Source organism: Erpetoichthys calabaricus, chromosome 9 (genome assembly GCF_900747795.2).
Source record: "Erpetoichthys calabaricus chromosome 9, fErpCal1.3, whole genome shotgun sequence".
Taxonomy (NCBI): Eukaryota; Metazoa; Chordata; class Cladistia; order Polypteriformes; family Polypteridae; genus Erpetoichthys; species Erpetoichthys calabaricus.
In genome coordinates, this window is record NC_041402.2 from 71,154,563 (window position 1) to 71,174,476 (window position 19,914).

Below are 19,914 nucleotides of genomic sequence, written 5' to 3' on the forward strand. Positions count from 1 at the left end.
CATGGCAGATGTTAGCCGACTTGCTGACCACAACGTTAGGGGCTTCAACTATGGCGCTGACGCCACATCTCAGTGCCAACACTTTGCAGACTGTACTTAAAAGACACGCCCTCCTCACTGGACAGTTAAAAACACCAATCAAACTAACGATGACATCAAGTATTACCCAATCAAAAGTAGGAAAGGAGGCATCTTCATAAAATGCGTGTGGGATGATTTGCATGAGACGCTGCTTTAAAAAAAAAAATGATAAAAAAAATACGGGATAAATCCCGTCCAGTATTGATTCAAAACGGGACGCGCAATTTCATTCTCAAACGCGGCACGATTCCGTATTTTAAAGGACAGGGTGGCAACCCTACAGTGCCAGGTAACCACCCATACAATCAGATTGTGATTCAGACTAGGAATGCAATGAATGTAATTACCCCGATCTACATACAAGGCGAAAGTCTTGCAACATTCAAAGATGATGGTTTGGGATAAGTACACCATACAACATAAAAGAGCTTATGAAGCCTTGAACCGAAAAAAGCAACATCTCAGAGATCGTAAAAAAAAAAAATAGGAGGTAATGTCGTTTTACTCGCTGTACATTTTAGTCAAACATTACCAGTTATTCCACGAGGGAGACCAGCAGATGAACTCAACGCGTGTTTAAAATCCATGCTTCTCCCACGCTCGGTTATATGTCGCGTGTTCTCGGGTAGGTGCACCAAAAAATGTATACATTTAAGCATGTAATGGGCAAACAAAAAATGAGGTATACACGAAGGCACTGCAGTAGTACTTAATGTAACTTTACTTCTTAAATGTTAATGTTTTACTGTTTAATAATTTATACGCTTCTTATATGTTGTTCAAATTCTTTTATCAAAATACCACTGACAGCGCAATGCACGATAACATGGAGTGAATACACCATACGCATCCGCCCACGGCTGCCCTGCTATGCGCAGATAGGAGTTGATTCTACAATAAAATAAAATAAAGATAAAAAGAGTAAAACAATCATCACCCATAAAGCGTGTGTGTGTGTATATATGTGTATATATATATGTTGATATGTGGATGTGTATATGTATATATATATATATATATGTAGATATGTATATATATGTGTATATGTATATGTATATATATGTTTATATGTGTGTGTGTGTATTTTATATATATAAATCACAGCAACACTCATAACAATGACAACACAATTACATTGACAATCATGTTACGTTATTTTTAAAATGTTTCCTTTTTTTTTCATAACCTCTTTAACACACTACTTCTCCTCTGCGAAGCGCGGGTATTTTGCTAGTATATATATATATATATATATATATACATTGTGAAGGACAGCCGGGTCCCATGCCCGGCAGGGACGCCCCTGCTGCATCTGTTCCAGGGGAGCAGCCATGGTCACCTCAATACCTCCCCCGGGACGCTTGGTGGCAGCCTCCCTGGCAGCCAATGATTCCCCAACCCGGCGCATGGCTCCATGGGAGATGGAGTCCTCCACAGCCTGGTTGGGGGCTCGGATGGCCGCCAGGGGGAGCTGCATGGAGTCAGCAGCCTGGCTGGTCATATCTTCAGCCCCACCCGGAAGGGCAATTAGGACCAGGTGGCCAAGCACCTGGAAGGTTTCCGGGTGGGGTATAAAAAGGGCCAGCCACCATCACTCGAGAGAGCTGAGCTGGGAGGTAGGAGGGCGAAGTGTCTGGGCGAGGAGGATTGGTATTTGTATTTAGAGAATTATTGTAGTTTATGAGTGTGGAGTGGAGGGTGCTTTGTGCACGTTATAATTATAATAAAGAGTCTTGGACTTTTACCTGGTGTCTAGAGTGGTACCTGAGGGTTCAAGAGGTGGAGCAATACCTCTACTGCGACAATATTATTATATATATATATTATTATATATATATATTATTATATATATATATATATATATAATGTGTGTGTGTGTTTACGAATTTATTTATTTAAAGAGCTTTTATAAAAAGCCAAATTTCCACCTGGGGACAAATAAATTTTGTTCTATTTGTCTCTCTCTCTCTTTTTCATATTTGCAGACAATATATTTCAGTATAAATCCAAGTAGATATTGTAATTAGTTATTAATGGTAAAAAATGTCAGTTTTGTAGAAAACTATAAAGTACAGAATACTATCCTCTACTAAGGTGTTGCTTTTCATCTTCTTCATAGCAATGCAATAAAGGAGCAAGTTGAAGAATCACTGCATACAACTGCATCCCAATTGGGCAAAAACTCAAATCAACATGTAATCACTCCATATTAAATACAGTGATCCCTCGCTATATCGCGCTTCGCCTTTCGCGGCTTCACTCCATCGCGGATTTTATATGTAAGCATATTTAAATATATATCGCGGATTTTTTGCTGGTTCGCGGATTTCTGCGGACAATGGGTCTTTTAATTTCTGGTACATGCTTCCTCAGTTGGTTTGCCCAGTTGATTTCATACAAGGGACGCTATTGGCAGATGGCTGAGAAGCTACCCAACTTACTTTTCTCTCTCTCTTGTGCTGACTATCTGTGATCCTGACGTAGGGGGTGTGAGCAGGGGGGCTGTTCGCACACCTAGACGATACGGACGCTCGTCTAAAAATGCTGAAAGATTATCTTCACGTTGCTATCTTTTGTGCAGCTGCTTCCTGCAACGACATGCTGCACAGTGCTTCGCATACTTAAAAGCTCAAAGGGCACGTATTGATTTTTGACTGAAAAACAAACTCTGTCTCTCTCTCTCTCTCTTCCTGCTCCTGACGGAGGGGGTGTGAGCTGCCGCCTTCAACAGCTTTGTGCCGCGGTGCTTCGCATACTTAAAAGCCAAACAGCCCTATTGATTTGTTTGCTCTATCTATGTGACATTCTGTGCTCCTGACAAGCACTCCTTTGAAGAGGAAGATATGTTTGCATTCTTTTAATTGTGAGATGGAACTGTCATCTCTGTCTTGTCATGGAGCACAGTTTAAACTTTTGAAAAAGAGACAAATGTTTGTTTGCAGTGTTTGAATAACGTTCCTGTCTCTCTACAACCTCCTGTGTTTCTGCGCAAATCTGTGACCCAAGCATGACAATATAAAAATAACCATATAAACATATGGTTTCTACTTCGCGGATTTTCTTATTTCGCGGGTGGCTCTGGAACGCAACCCCCGCGATGGAGGAGGGATTACTGTATTCTCCCACGGTATAACCAGACTAATTAAGGATCACTGCCATGCCTTCAAAAAGCTAAAATAAATACATAGTTAATAATATCAGTGATTAATATCTAATGAGATGTTTCAGTAAGATGCAAAAGTTTCGTAAATATAATTAAATAAAAAGCTTAAAGCTTGTGTGAACAGAACTCTTTACACTTGCATGCAATTTGGAACCAGGTTTATTAATTTCAGCACATGTACAAATACACTGGAAGAAACATACCACAAATAATTGAACTTACCTTGTAAATATACTGCCGCATATTTTTCTTCCCCAAAAATTCAATCATTTCCTTTAAGTGTGGAAAAAATACAAGCAGAAACACAAAGGAGATACAAGAACATTACTTACATGGTCAGCATAAATACGACTATTACTTCATAACATAGTATTCCAGAAGATAGAAGTTTTAAATATTTTGAATAAGATATATATAAAATAAACTGAAGAGATAATATACCCGTTTCTCCAAGTCACTTGCCGTCTGAAGAAGAGCTATCAGCAAAGCCATGGCTTTTGTTTGAATTTGCTGGTTCGGTCTAAAAAAATATTGGGAAGACGCTTAACACATAAGGATTAGTGTATTTACAAAATAATAAGTAAATTAATCAAAGGATGACTTTTTTTATCTATACAGCTTTATTAACATAATGTATGGTAACTGTGGGAACTTCAAAGAGATTAAAAGATGGCAAAACACTATGAACCCTGCTCCAGTCTGTGGCACTGGAAGAATTCTGAACAATTTTGCTGGAATGCTTCAGTTACTTATTTTCTATTCCTGCCGGACTGTACCAAATCAGATAAAGTATTTGCTCTGGATGCAGCAGGCATGTTGTTGTGACATAAAACCAAACATTACAAGTAATACAGTATTTGGGAAGTCACTGTCCAAGAATGCTACAAATAATGCTTCTAACATTAAGATGTGTTGCCTCTACAGACAAAGCCTTAGGTCTGGTCAATAAGACAGAAGTAATGCTATCAACTGTCCTGTTATCCCATTCAGTCAGAGAACTCACAAAAAATGTAATCCAGTACATTTCTCAGAGGAAATGAAAGGTAAATAAATTCAGGAGTGTTAACTTTTTGCATATCATACTCACATTATACATAACATGTTACCACCCCAGGACATGAAGCTAGTTCAACATTTTTTTCTTTTATTGAAGTTATTGAAAGCATCTAATGTTCCAACAATTAACTGTGTGATATAATTATACTCACAAGTCCATAAAGCATATGTACAATGTGACATGTGAAAGGAACTCAATGCAACCAAAGGAACATGTAAAGAAAGGAAGAATATGCAACACCAAAATGAACTTAATCCTGGTCCCTTTAGCTTTGAAGATGCATACGTAAAACTTAAGAACTGATTGGTAGACACTGTTAATTACCCACAATATGAGCTATATTTTGGAGCAAGCAATGTTCTGACACTAATGGGTAGCGCACCAAGGTGCTTTTCACATTTTTCTATCTTACCTACACAAACAGCTAATCCTTCTCTTGAATTAGTTGCTTCATTAGCTCCTCTACTAATGTCACAGTTAAGGCTTATCAGCATCACAAGCTGTGGTCCAATTTATTCTGTTTTAAAGGTGGTATGTGATTAGTCATATGTGAGGCACATGGCTTAGAAACAATGGTTGCTCTTAAAGGTCTAAAGACATAACTTGGTGCAGTCTACTGATGATTTTGGTTGTTACAGGTTCATAAAAATCCAAATAAAAAATCTAAATAAAAAATCAGTTACAATAGCAAACCCTCTACTAACTACTCTGAAGTAAGCCTTACAGAAACTTGGAAGATGAAGGTTTTTCCTACTTGTTTTTGCCCACAGATGTCCAGCTACTTTGAGTTCCCAGTAAACACTCCTAACACCCTGGTTACCAAATTACAGCAAAGGCCCATTTATGTGTGTTTTTCTTTACCCTTCATTTCTGGAAGCCAAGTCGGATTATTATTATTATATACACATGTTATATATATTTTATATACTACTACCCCGTTTTATAGGAAGACCTTCTTAAAATGTGTGTTTTGCACTTGCATGTCTCATACAGACTAGGGCAGCAATACACACAAGAGTAAAACAGACTAGCTATAACAATTTGATTTCAATAATGATTTTCTCCTCACAACCCTGGCAAACAATATGGAAGTGTTTCCTTTGGTGCATTACATTTCCCCCTTTAGGTCCCTCAGCATGTTTTGCTTTTGTAAAGCATTTTGTGATAATAAATAGTTGCACCTACACTTGCAAGTGTTCAACAAGTCGTTCCAGAGTGACTTCATGTTTGACCTGCTGGAATAAACTGCTACTGCTTAGAACCATGCTCTCTAGGATTGCTAATGAGAGCTGCTGGATGGAAGCATCCATCACCTTTGTATTGACATAGTTGGCAATCTAAAATAAAAAAAAAGTGGGAAGTTAGTTACCCAAAAACCCTTAAAAGATATTTGTTTATGAAATTTAATAATATTAAAATGATTACAAAAGGCCTTGTGTTAAGAAATCAGTGGGCCATTGTTGTAAAGGCTTCAACAAACCCAGTTAGTCATTTGACCCAGATCCAGAAAGATCACTTTTTCTCTTTTCTCTCTATAAGAAACAGTTTAGTTTTATGAATTCACAAATTAAGGTAATAAGTTAATACTGCATTTGATTTAAAGATACATTTTTTCCACATTTTATTGTCTTTGAAAAATGAATAAGTCTTAGAATCAGTGGTGTCTTACAATTAATCCAATACTGTTAATAGTCTATATTGTCTGCTATGGTCTTTTGGATTAGTTCAATGTTAACTTTAATGAATATTTGAACCCTTAAATGCTGTAAAAGAACTGTAAAGAAAACTTGATTATGATGAAGTTATTTTGTACACAGAGGAGCAGGAAGAGCGCAACAACACTGCAGTTCTGTACAAAACAGACACAATGACTAATATGAGGCCTTATGAATAGCAGCTAACATCTATTCTTCCATGCATATTTAGCCATATGTGCATCCTGTAAAAAACTGGAGGAAGTGAAAAATATAGCCTTCAGGCAGAAAATGACCAACAAGGCACTGCCAATATAAGACAGTTTACAGTACAGTGATGGTGTGAACTCTATTCTTAACTTGGATTTATTTTGCTTGCTATTAGTTGTGTATATCCTATATAGTGGATCATTCACTATTCTGCTGTGATTTTGGATTAAATTTTTATAATGCATTTGTCTATGCTGCACTAATAATGTATAGTTATGATCTGGCTATTTCTAGGGTTCTTTCTACTTCAATGGAAATGTCATATGTGTGAGCTGTTTAAATTTGGGCAAATGACAGATATAATTGTGTAAGCTGTAGGTGCCATGGAGGAAGGACAAGCATCCTGGCTGGGATGGCAGGTGGCAGTGTTCCTCAGGGCACAGCCCAATCAGGACACCGGCAGGGTAGCAATTAATTGGAGTTCAGAAACGCAACCCCGTCAGGATCTTAGCGTGCTGCCAGAAGGCACTGCCAGGTGAGGACTGTCCTGATTTTTACACAACCTGGAAGTTCCCCAGATGACCTGGGCTGTTACACCAGAAGCAGTTACCGAGTCTAGTTTAAAAGAAGCCCACAGCCTCACCAGACACTTTACTAGTAGTGAAAGGGGAGAATCTGCAATTATATTTGTGTATTTTGGCTGATGCTCATCTGCAAAGGTGTTGTTTGCAAATAAAAACCTTTTTATTTATACCCGGAATTGTGTCTGTGGTTTGGAGCTCAGGAGTACCCCTTGTGATTACAATGCTTATAAATATATATTGAAACAGAGAATAAAAAATATGGGTAAAGAAAATATTCCATATTAATATAAACTGACAAAATAATGTTTACACTGTAGACCTCTGATCAACCTTTGTAGTAATGACTGGAATTTTTTCTAGGAAATTATTTTCTCCCCAAAGATTGTACCCCTAAATCTACAGAACATCTAAGAATTAATGGTGTTTTAAATTCAAATAAATATAAACTATAATTACTATACTGTTAATAAATATTTCTTTTTTGTTTTTTTTGATATATTACTTTTACTTATTGTATTATCGGTAACAGTTTTAATTAGATACTCCCTATGTTATATCTATTACATACTGTTATGCAGCACAACATTATCAAAGGGTTTCACTTTGTCTTAACAATTACAAAAGCATCATTAAAGTGAATATTAATCTCTGCGTAATGTGGCATACTAAAATAACTTCAATTTGATGGCTTAAGTGGGTAATAATAATCCTTAATACAACCTAATGAAGCTCTTTTATTCAGAAGTAATCTGACCAGACCATCACAAGCTCTAAATATGCTTCACTGCACAGAAACGAACAACCACTTTACTAATGGTTTGTTTTAGTAACACCAAAAGGAGCCTTTCTTTCGTTCCTATTATATAACAGTATGTGAATAACAGATGCATTACAGTTAGTACCTAATCTAACATGTTCAGTATTAATTTTTAGCATGAAAAGCTAACTCTTGTTAGCAGTAAGTCAAAATTGTTTTCAGAACGTAGAACTCTGTAGATCTATCACTTTCCAGAAGGCCTGGGTAAAAGATTAATCATTATTTTTCCTTTAAACAATTCAATATCGATTCTTAAAGTCAAGATCGATCTTGTGAACCTCTACTCTTCTCAATTACTATACGTAGATTTTTGCTTATCTTTGTTTTTGGCATCTGATCCAGTAGATGTCACTAATGCACCTTTTAAGGCTTTCTACAGAAAAAGGCACTTTACTACCTCGCATAGAATGAAAAGGGTCCGGCTGCAGGTAGGACTGCTTAAAGTGGTGTGTCCTCCTCCACTGAAATCAGCACCTTCGACACTTAAATCAAATGTGTGGACTTCTTACGGATTCAAACAGTGCGTTGGTAAAGAACAACTGGACAAAAGTAAAGCCAGAAGTTAAGTATTGTTGTAAAACAACAAATTTGAGAAATCATTTATCCCGACATAATCTCATTCGACAACCACACAAGTAAAATGTAAACAATCTACATTGGAGATGGCGGGTAGCTCTAAGCTTCCTTCATGCCCAAAAAATAACATTCTATAGCAGCCTTTATCTGTAAAGATACAAAACCCTACACCAGGCCTATTCAAAAGGTGGCCCACAGGCTATATGTAGCCCAGAAGCAACCTCCGAGTGGCCAGCCTGTAATCCCACCAGGGCTCCAGACTGCAACTAAAATGATCATAAATGCAACCAAAAATAGGTTTGACAATTATCATTTCTACTAAGTTCGCCAATGGCGAATGAAATCATTGAAACTTTAAACTATTATATTCTAACTGATGCAAAAGGATATTATTTTATTGTTGAGTGTATGTGCTGTTAACATGTGTGTCGGTACGGGCTCCCCTTGCATATCCCTGAGCTGCATAAAGGCTGGTTTATATCTTACGCTGGATGCGAGGGAGTTTCAGTGAAAATGATGTCAGAGGTGGAGATGTGCGCGGGAAAATATTTCTAAGCGGTCATGACGGCCGTGAATTTCAATGAAAGGCTGGTTCTGCTTATGCCAAAATAATGAACGAAGGGCTGAATATGACGCAACCGGTCATCAAAATAAAATGTAGGCATGCAAAACATTTGAAATTCCTCTGCCTATCATATAGGTCCCCTGTTATGAAGATATTTGTGCCCCGTGGAATTCAGTTGTCCCTTCTGATTTCACGCAGGCACACTATGGTGCGATTGTCATTGATCTCCTTGTGTTTACGCATCTTTGCATGTTATTTCTTTTTTGATTTAACACATACCTCATGGAAAATGTCAGCCTATCCATCAGTAAACACTTACGAGCAGTTGCCTGTTTCATCATACACAGCGATGAGTTTTAAGGTTGCAGGTGTATTACTGTCGCTTTACTGGGCTGCTCTGTGATTGACGGTGGACAATAAAGCTTTGTTAAAATGGTATCAAAAATGCCACTTTATTAGTTGTTACATCAGTCATTTTGGCTTGCGCACAATATGTTCTGTTACCAATAAAATCTTCAAAGGGAGCTCAGCAACAAAGAAACATGGAAAATGATTTAATAAAAATAATAATAGTAATAATTATAATTAATGATTCATTACTGGACATCCAAGAACTCTGTACAAAGACATTTTAAAATAAATGTACTAATCTACTTTTACGCCATATGTGCAACCTTGCTCTTAAACCTTTCTGAGGAAAATAAATTTCACGGGAAAGACGTTGTTGTGGAACTCAAATTTAACCTCTGTCATATGAGTGATTAAAACTGTGTGAATGAAATAGTCTTAGAAGTTTTATGAAAAAAAATCCCTTGCCTGTCATGACCACCCCTTTAAATTGGGTGAGGATCCCATATTTCAAAAGGGAAACAAATGTTATTGCTAATAATGTGCACTTTTTAGATTTTTATACACTTTGAGGTGTGCCTGGGTCAGATGTGAGCAAAACGTTTTTTTTTCTCTTTCTCAAAATATTGCTACTACCTCAGATTCTGTTTAGTTATAGCTTTTTTGTTTTTTTTATATATTTTTTGATGTGCTTATGTCAGATGTGACAAAATTTAAAAGGGAAACAATGAATAAACATTACTTGTTTTTAAAGACACTCATTTGTGTTGATTTAAAATTTGTCATTACCTGCCGCTGAAAATGTCTGGCCCAGCTAAATTTCTTGGTTTGTAAATGTGGCCCAATTGAATTTGTAATTGAATAGCTCTGCCCTGCTCCATGCTTTTGACAAATGACATGGGTTTTCTAAATGAGGTGCGCTATACCAAGCAGAAAGCAAATGAGTGAAGTTACTGTATCTAGGCTTTATGAAAATCTTAAGCAAACCATCACAGTGTCTCTCAGGTCAGCAGAGACAGTAGCCCTAACTTGCGACAGCTGAACATCCACAGCAGCAGATTTGTACATGATGGATCATAGGTCACTACATTAGAAACGACAGGTCACCCGTGGAGGATGTGTTGCAGACAAGCATGTTGCATGCAAGGCACATTTCAAGCAACCTTACTGCCTATACAGTATGCACAGCTACTGAGAAGACTGGTTGTTTGCACTGATCAATCGCATGGCTGCATCAGTCACAGGTTTGTGTTTTGGCAAATCCAAAAAACATTGCTTCTCTTTAAGCATGTGGCTAGCTGTACTGCTACAGTTGAAACAGTTTGCAACACACCTCACCCAGCCAAACCAAAGGGCATTTTTTTGAATTTTCAGAGCAGTCTGCAATATCAAAGTGAGCGTGTGAACAAAGCAGCCGGCGTGAAGTAGCTCCATAAGCTGTACCGCATGAATCAGATTAGCGAAGTTTCCAGTCACGACGGCTGGTTCTTTTTTTTTTTATGTTCCATTTATCCAATACCGCTGTCAATAAGTATCAGCACTAGATCCTTATTTTAAAATGCACAATTTCGATTAATGTGACTGCTACAGGTGAGCAACTGAATATATGTGTAACTTGTAGAATTATAGAAAGACACTATAGGGGAATAAATTTGGCTAACAGTTTAGTTGAAGGGTGTCTACATGGAGATTCAGAACACACGAATAGGTTATTGAATAACATTTATTATTATTATTTTAGAAGCAATATTTGATTATAATAATATCATTAACAAGATAAGATAAATGTTTTATAAAGTAGATGCCATCACATTGCATAAAAACAATAATGTGTGTGTATTCTGATGTGGCGATACATATGTTAGTTAAATTATGTTGAATTTTGAATGAGTGTAGTGCTATGAAATAGTTTTTTTCTTTTTCTTTTGGAGAGAGCAATGATATTTTGTTTCACATCTTCTAAATACTGATGTTAACAGATCATTACTAATCAAGAACTTCTTCTTAAATGTCATTCCATGCTTATGCATATGTTATGAAGTCATTATGTAGACACCATTCAAATAAAGTGTTACTGAAATTTGTCATATTTTATTAATGTTCTCTATGCATATTTATGTAATCTCTAAAAAAAGCCACCACTTCAAATATATCAGTGCATGCTAATTTGGTCAAGATAAAATTGATATTGAATCAGGGCATTTTGTATTAGAATTGAATCAATTTAGGACATCAGTGTCAATACCCATGCCTAATTTCCAATGAAATTTCTACCAGGAATCTAAACAGTCTCATGACCTGTTATTGTAGATGAGGAGGATAAAGGTACAGTGCATTTGGAAAGTATTCACAGCGCATCACTTTTTCCACATTTTGTTATGTCACAGCCTTATTCCAAAATGGATTAAATTCATTTTTTTCCTCAGAATTCTACACACAACACCCCATAATGACAACATGAAAAAAGTTTACTTGAGGTTTTTGCAAATTTATTAAAAATAAAAAAATTGAGAAAGCACATGTACATAAGTATTCACAGCCTTTGCCGTGAAGCTTGAAATTGAGCTCAGGTGCATCCTGTTTCCCCTGATCATCCTTGAGATGTTTCTGCAGCTTAATTGAAGTCCACCTGTGGTAAATTCAGTTGATTGGACATGATTTGGAAAGGCACACACCTGTCTATATAAGGTCCCACAGTTGACAGTTCATGTAAGAGCACAAACCAAGCATGAAGTCAAAGGAATTGTCTGTAGACCTCTGAGACAGGATTGTCTCGAGGCACATATCTGGGGAAAGTTATAGAAAAATTTCTGCTGCTTTGAAGGTCCCAATGAGCACAGTGGCCTCCATCATCCGTAAGTGGAAGAAGTTCGAAACCACCAGGACTCTTCCTAGAGCTGGCCGGCCATCTAAACTGAGCGATCGGGGGAGAAGGGCCTTAGTCAGGGAGGTGATCAAGAACCCGATGGTCACTCTGTCAGAGCTCCAGAGGTCCTCTGTGAGGAGAGGAGAACCTTCCAGAAGGACAACCATCTCTGCAGCAATCCACCAATCAGGACTGTATGGTAGAGTGGCCAGACGGAAGCCACTCCTTAGTAAAAGGTACATGGCAGCTCACCTGGAGTTTGCCAAAAGGCACCTGAAGGACTCTCAGACCATGAGAAAGAAAATTCTCTGGTCTGATGAGACAAAGATTGAACTCTTTGGTGTGAATGCCAGGCGTCACGTTTGGAGGAAACCAGGCACCATCCCTACAGTGAAGCATGGTGGGGGCAGCATCATGCTGTGGGGATGTTTTTCAGTGGCAGGGACTGGGAGACTAGTCAGGATAAAGGGAAAGATGACTGCAGCAATGTACAGAGACATCCTGGATGAAAACCTGCTCCAGAGAGCTCTTGACCTCAGACTGGGGCGACGGTTCATCTTTCAGCAGGACAACGACCCTAAGCACACAGCCAAGATATCAAAGGAGTGGCTTCAGGACAACTCTGTGATTGTCCTTGAGTGGCCCAGCCAGAGCCCAGACTTCAATCCGATTGAACATCTCTGGAGAGATCTTAAAATGGCTGTGCACCGACGCTTCCCATCCAACCTGATGGAGCTTGAGAGGTGCTGCAAAGAGGAATGGGCGAAACTGGCCAAGGATAGATGTGCCAAGCTTGTGGCATCATATTCAACAAGACTTGAGGCTGTAATTGCTGCCAAAGGTGCATCAACATAGTATTCAGCAAAGGCTGTGAATACTTGTGTACATGTGCTTTCTCAATTTTTTTATTTTTAATAAATTTGCAAAAACCTCAAGTAAACTTTTTTCACGTTGTCATTATGGGGTGTTGTGTGTAGAATTCTGAGGAAAAAAATGAATTTAATCCATTTTGGAATAAGGCTGTAACATAACAAAAGGTGGAAAAAGTGATGCGCTGTGAATACTTTCTGGATGCACTGTATTCTGCCTTCAAAGTGCAGTAGCCTAGGCTGTTTGACAAGCGCTTAAAACGTCAAGTTTAGAAGAATACGGACGTATGTTCATTCTTTGAGTTGTGATTCACTGTGGCATTGAGTAAACATTTTACCTTTCAAGAGTGTGGCATCTCCTGACATCCAATTTATTTGTTTTACAGAGTAGTAGAATGTATGTAGTTCTTTTTGGATAAAAGCAGTTTCAAAAAGAGAAATATATAAAATACAGTTAACTGGCTCGCACATGGTTACCACAGAAATGCACACAGTTACTATTCATAGAATATCATCACATTAGCTGTCACTGTACATACATAACCAGGAAATACTGAACCTTTATAATGAAGATGAAAGACAGATTCTCCCAGGAAACAATTCCATGATCCATTAATTCCATGAAGGCTTTCAGTGCATGTGCAATAATTTCAGAAGGGCTACAAGCAAAAAAAAAAAAAAGACAAAATTACTGTTTTTAGTTTATTTTTGTTTATTCAAATCTACTTGGAATTTAATGACCATTTGTGTTTCTAAGACTTCTACATTATTTTTGATACCTTATCACGAGAGCTACTGATCCAGTAATTTAACTATGTGAATGCAGAAGAGTGAATATCAAACACCATCAAAGATCCACCAATAGTCAGAGATTACAGTACTTTGCAAAAATGTCAAAATTAAGATATTTAATACTTAAAACATCCAGTCACAGGAATTGATGTCTGAGCCAGCAAGCCAAAATGGACATTTGTTTTCTGAGGTGTCAACATCATATTGCCTCATATGAGGTGATGAAGATAAATGCAACTTTCTAAGGAAAGATTCTGCACAAAATAAACAATGATTGAACTTATAAAAACATCTTGTGACTCAAAGCAGCTTGCCAGGTACCTCAAAAAGACAAGTAAACAGAACTACTGTACATGTCTAAGAGGACAATGAACAATATTTAAAGAAAAAAAGTAAGGGTAAAAGGTGCTCCTTAGATTTTATTTATTAGTTCTAACATTTACATCAGTGTTTCCCAAACTCGGTCCTGGTGAACCCCTGTGGCTGCAGGTTTTTGTTCCAACCGGATTCTAATCAGTGACAACACCTGATAGCACTGATCTCATTTAATTAGCTGTTTATTTTTTTCTTTTATTCGACATTCAGAAAAGCATAGCAGCATGATTTTTACATTTATAAGACATTTAGAAATATTTCTGCTTTTGCTATAGATTTAAATGCTTAACTCTCTTTTGTTGATTTCATTATACTTTGCCCTTTCTCTGTGCAGTTTTTCCCCCTTTGTTGTATCTTAATAATGACAATTTAAAACGAGCAGAGCAGACACGCAGGCAAACAACACTGAATAATCAAAGGCTGCAAGAACTTCAGCAACCGACCCACAAATGAGTAAATAATGGATTAATTAAACAAATGGAAGACCTAGAAAAGTAGAATGAAAATCAAGATGAAAACACTGTTAAAAAGAAAAAAAAATACATTATTCCTATATACAGGTAACTGCTTGGTACATTTTAATTTTTTTTTTTTTTTTTTTAGCAAACTTAGTTTTCTAATTTGATATTGTTCCCTAAACACTGAACTTGGGAAATATCAGTTCACTTAATTAGCCCAGGAGTTAAATTAAAAAGAGAAGCTGGTTGGAACAAAAACCTGCAGCCACAGGGGTTCACCAGGACAGAGTTTGGGAAACACTGATTTACACACTAAATCTGTGATTTCTCAATCCAAAATTTCAATAACACCTATATTTTGAAATCTGTTGATACCGAGATATCCTTATTATATTGTCACTAGTGTTATACATACCAGAATAAAAACAATTGCTTAGAATATCAGTGATTTCCTGTCCTTTTTGACAGGGATACAAAATATAACACAGAATATTTACAAATCCATTTAATATAGTTCTGTTCATGGGAGGCTGGGGCCCATCCCAGTGACATTGGGAATAAGGCAGGAAGCAACCAAAGACAGGGTGCTACACCCACAATCTTAGGGACCGGTTTAGAATTTTCAATTATCCTAACATGCACTTCTCTGGGATATGAGAGGAAAATGGGAGTGGCCAGTTAACAAATAATGTGGACATGGAGAGAATGTGAAAAAGCACTGAGCCTAGAGATTAGGTGTGGAGTATGAACCCAGGATGCTGTATCCATGAGGCTATAATTCAGTAAACTAAAGCTCCAATTAAATGTGTTATAAAGTAACACTGTTACATTTTTATTTGTGCAGAGGGTTCAACAACACACCCAGTGTAATGACACTAGCCTGCTAGTTTTCAACTCAAATTTAAAGATCCTCACTAATATATGTCTCTCATATTTGAAAACGATCCTTTCTTAAACCATTTACTATGCACATAGGCAACATATATCCCAAAAGGCTCTGTTATTTCACTACTAGGGAAGCCCGGGATTCCCGGACATTTTTCATTCTCGCATTTCCGGGAATGAAACTGCTATAATTCCCGGGAAAACAAGAACGGCCAAGCTGGCATATATAGCGTGTAAAAGTGTAAAAATCGATCAAGAAATAACAGAGTTATAGTTGAAAATAATTAAGTGGCACGGTTCTTTGGCCCACAGTGTAGTGTGTTGCCGATTAATTCAGTCAACAACAGACAGTAGCAGTCAGTCTCCCGGCTGACTGAGCACAGTGGACTAGGAGGAGTCTGCACTCTGCAGTTCACGAATGCCGGGACGGGGCAGAGTTCATTGACGTCTGTGCTGTTGACAGCTTTGAACAGCAACTTGAAATTGCAATGCGTCAGCCTGTTGCATCCGCATTATTTGTGCTAAGACACTTGCCATCACAGAATGATGACAAGAAACTGGATGCATCAGTAAAAACTGAAATGGCGGTGTTTCAGAGCAACCGCAAGCGCGGGCGTAGTTTAGAACAAGTGTATCAGTATCTGATGACTGTGCCGTCTACTTCAGTGGAAGCAGAGCGTGCTTTCTCAGTGGCTGGCACGAAGGTACGCTCTCGCCTGGACGACCGCACATTCAATACGTTGTGCTTTCTACACTCTTATTACCGCAACTAACTAGATACATGTACTTATATGACAGCATGAACTGCTTGTAGTTAAGGTTAGTCTTTTATTGGTGTCAACATATTGCAGTAGTTTTATTAAAAATAAGTGTCGCTCGTTCTAAAACCGTTCACATGTGAGATGCCCGTGCACTGTGTCATTCCCGGGAGCCCGGGATTCCCAAATTCCCGGGAATGCATAAACCCATCCGGGAATGGATTCCCTATTCACTACTACTATTTTCTGGTAACCTTAATTTTATCTGGTGTTTTGTGTGGCACAGAAAGAAATTCCAAGAATGTAATTTCATCACTTCTGCTTCAATCTTAGTATTTAGCCATTCAAATTAGTCTTGGAAAACCAGCAGCCTTTTACCCTTTCTCTCGGAGGGCCACACATCTCTAGCACCTTCTCTATCACCTGACCTCTACTATCCTTGTGGAACATTGCACATTTCCACCTACATTGAAACTCACCGTTTCCATTAACAGTGTACCTAGTACACAGATAGGGTGTACTGCCACCTCTAGTGGCCCCTGCGCACTTTTACATCTACTAGTATGGCTCTTTCATTGTCATGAATGATTCTCATGGATTACCCCAGATCTGTCTCAGGCTTGAGTTGCTCTTGCTCAGTAGGCATGTCTTTACTGACAGAGAGACACTACCAGCTAATTCAAACCTAATTTCAAAATTAAGAATTTTTGGGGGTTGATATGGAATTACAGTGATGCAGCAACAACACAACGAGACTGATAAAATCCAAAGCCCTATAAAATCTCTTTTTAAAATATGATGAAACAGTTTTAGACACCTTCTGATGGAAACAATGCCAAATAGCAAATACTAACAAATGTGCCATATGAGGTAAATCACACTTTTTTTACATTTAAATATAAAAAGATTGACTCCACAAACCTTTTGTGCACTTTGTCTACCATTATCACTGGAAGTAACAAGTTTGTTTCTACCCATAATTTTTTTTATTATGCCTTATTTATTGAAGGAACTTTTACTCTGGGAAAGGTAATATACTTTTGAGTTTTTAATCTCTTGAATTTGCAAACTACCCTTGAAATCAGCATCCTGGCTAAAGTATATTGGCCAGGGAGGAACCTCTGGCCATTGTCTCCACATGTGTAGTAGATAGAATATTAGTCTGCCAATTATTTGTAAAACACTTCCTGTGGAATGCAAACTCAACCATAGTCCACCCAGACAATAATGTAACCTAAATCTGAATGAACATAGTATTGTCTGCTGTTGAAGTTTTTTCTGACTGTATATTTCCATTTTGCTTAGAAATGCTTTGTATCTGCATTGTTGTTACAACATATTTTAAGAACATCCGAGATTTAAAATGTGGTCAAGTACAGTGCATCCGGAAAGTATTCATAGCACATCACTTTTTCCACATTTTGTTATGTCACAGCCTTATTCCAAAATGGATTAAATTCATTTTTTTCCTCAGAATTCTACACACAACACCCCATAATGACAACGTGAAAAAAGTTTGCTTGAGGTTTTTGCAAATTTATTAAAAATAAAAAAACTCAGAAAGCACATGTACATAAGTATTCACAGTCTTTGCCATGAAGCTCGAAATTGAGCTCAGGTGCATCCTGTTTCCCCTGATCATCCTTGAGCTGTTTCTGCAGCTTAATTGGAGTCCACCTGTGGTAAATTCAGTTGACTGGACATGATTTGGAAAGGCACACACCTGTCTATATAAGGTCCCACAGTTGACAGTTCATGTCAGAGCACAAACCAAGCATGAAGTCAAAGGAATTGTCTGTGTACCTCTGAGATAGGATTGTCTTGAGGCACATATCTGGGGAAGGTTACAGAAAAATTTCTGCTGCTTTGAAGGTCCCAATGAGCACAGTGGCCTCCATCATCCGTAAGTGGAAGAAGTTCGAAACCACCAGGACTCTTCCTAGAGCTGGCTGGCCATCTAAACTGAGCGATCGTGGGAGAAGGGCCTTAGTCAGGGAGGTGACCAAGAACCCGATGGTCACTCTGTCAGAGCTCCAGAGGTCCTCTGTGGAGAGAGGAGAACCTTCCAGAAGGACAACCATCTCTGCAGCAATTCACCAATCAGGACTGTATGGTAGAGTGGCCAGACGGAAGCCACTCCTTAGTAAAAGGCACATGGCAGCCCGCCTGGAGTTTGCCAAAAGATAGATAGATAGATAGATAGATAGATAGATAGATAGATAGATAGATAGATAGATAGATAGATAGATAGATAGATAGATAGATAGATAGATAGATAGATAGATAGATAGATAGATAGATAGATAGATAGATAGATAGATAGATAGATAGATAGATAGATAGATAGATAGATAGATAGATAGATAGATAGATAGATAGATAGATAGATAGATAGATAGATAGATAGATAGATAGATAGATAGATAGATAGATAGATAGATAGATAGATAGATAGATAGATAGATAGATAGATAGATAGATAGATAGATAGATAGATAGATAGATAGATAGATAGATAGATAGATAGATAGATAGATAGATAGATAGATAGATAGATAGATAGATAGATAGATAGATAGATAGATAGATAGATAGATAGATAGATAGATAGATAGATAGATAGATAGATAGATAGATAGATAGATAGATAGATAGATAGATAGATAGATAGATAGATAGATAGATAGATAGATAGATAGATAGATAGATACTTTATTAATCCCAATGGGAAATTCACAAAAAGGCACCTGAAGGACTCTCAGACCATGAGAAAGAAAATTCTCTGGTCTGAGGAGACAAAGATTGAACTCTTTGGTGTGAATGCCAGGCGTCACGTCTGGAGGAAACCTGGCACCATCCCTACAGTGAAGCATGGTGGGGGCAGCATCATGCTGTGGGGATGTTTTTCATTGGCAGGAACTGGGAGACTAGTCAGGATAAAGGGAAAGATGACTGCAGCAATGTACAGAGACATCCTGGATGAAAACCTGCTCCAGAGAGCTCTTGACCTCAGACTGGGGCGACGGTTCATCTTTCAGCAGGACAACGACCCTAAGCACACAGCCAAGATATCAAAGGAGTGGCTTCAGGACAACTCTGTGAATATCCTTGAGTGGCCCAGCCAGACCCCAGACTTGAATCCAATTGAACATCTCTGGAGAGATCTTAAAATGGCTGTGCACCGACGCTTCCCATCCAACCTGATGGAGCTTGTGAGGTGCTGCAAAAAGGAATGGGCGAAACTGGCCAAGGATAGGTGTGCCATGCTTGTGGCATCATATTCAAAAAGACTTGAGGCTGTAATTGCTGCCAAAGGTGCATCGACAAAGTATTGAGCAAAGGCTGTGAATACTTATGTACATGTGATTTCTCAGTTTTTCTATTTTTAATAAATTTGCAAAAACCTCAAGTAAACTTTTTTCACATTGTCATTATGGGGTGTTGTGTGCAAAATTCTGAGGAAAAAAATGAATTTAATCCATTTTGGAATAAGGCTGTAACATAACAAAAGGTGGAAAAAGTGATGCGCTGTGAATACTTTCTGGATGCACTGTATCTGTACTGAAATAAGTGTAACTGCCTTTTGTCAAAATGATTAAATGTTATGCATGCTACAGCTTGTGGAACATGGTACTGAAGTTACAACAATAATGTATGACTAAAAATAAGGCATGTGCAACACATACTCATAAGCAAAATAAAAAGTAAAATACTAAGTGGAAGTAGTTTGAATAGTTCTTAGATATGTAGAGCAAAATAAAACCATGTTAACTTAAAAAGCTGTGTAGTTTTTATCCTTTCAGAAAGGCAGACATG

The 19,914-nt window shown here is 37.8% G+C and overlaps 1 protein-coding gene across 1 annotated transcript in view; it reads right to left on the minus strand.

The window, feature by feature from the left end:
* Nucleotides 1-19,914, minus strand: part of elmo3 (engulfment and cell motility 3) — a 178,787-nt gene that overhangs the window by 51,702 nt on the left and 107,171 nt on the right. The window contains exons 7-10 of the mRNA XM_028809711.2: nucleotides 13,390-13,489; nucleotides 5,487-5,638; nucleotides 3,686-3,764; nucleotides 3,467-3,517 (exon numbers count right to left, since the gene is read on the minus strand). Of these exons, the coding sequence (XP_028665544.1) occupies nucleotides 3,467-3,517; nucleotides 3,686-3,764; nucleotides 5,487-5,638; nucleotides 13,390-13,489 (382 nt within the window). The remainder of the gene's footprint in view (nucleotides 1-3,466; nucleotides 3,518-3,685; nucleotides 3,765-5,486; nucleotides 5,639-13,389; nucleotides 13,490-19,914) is intronic.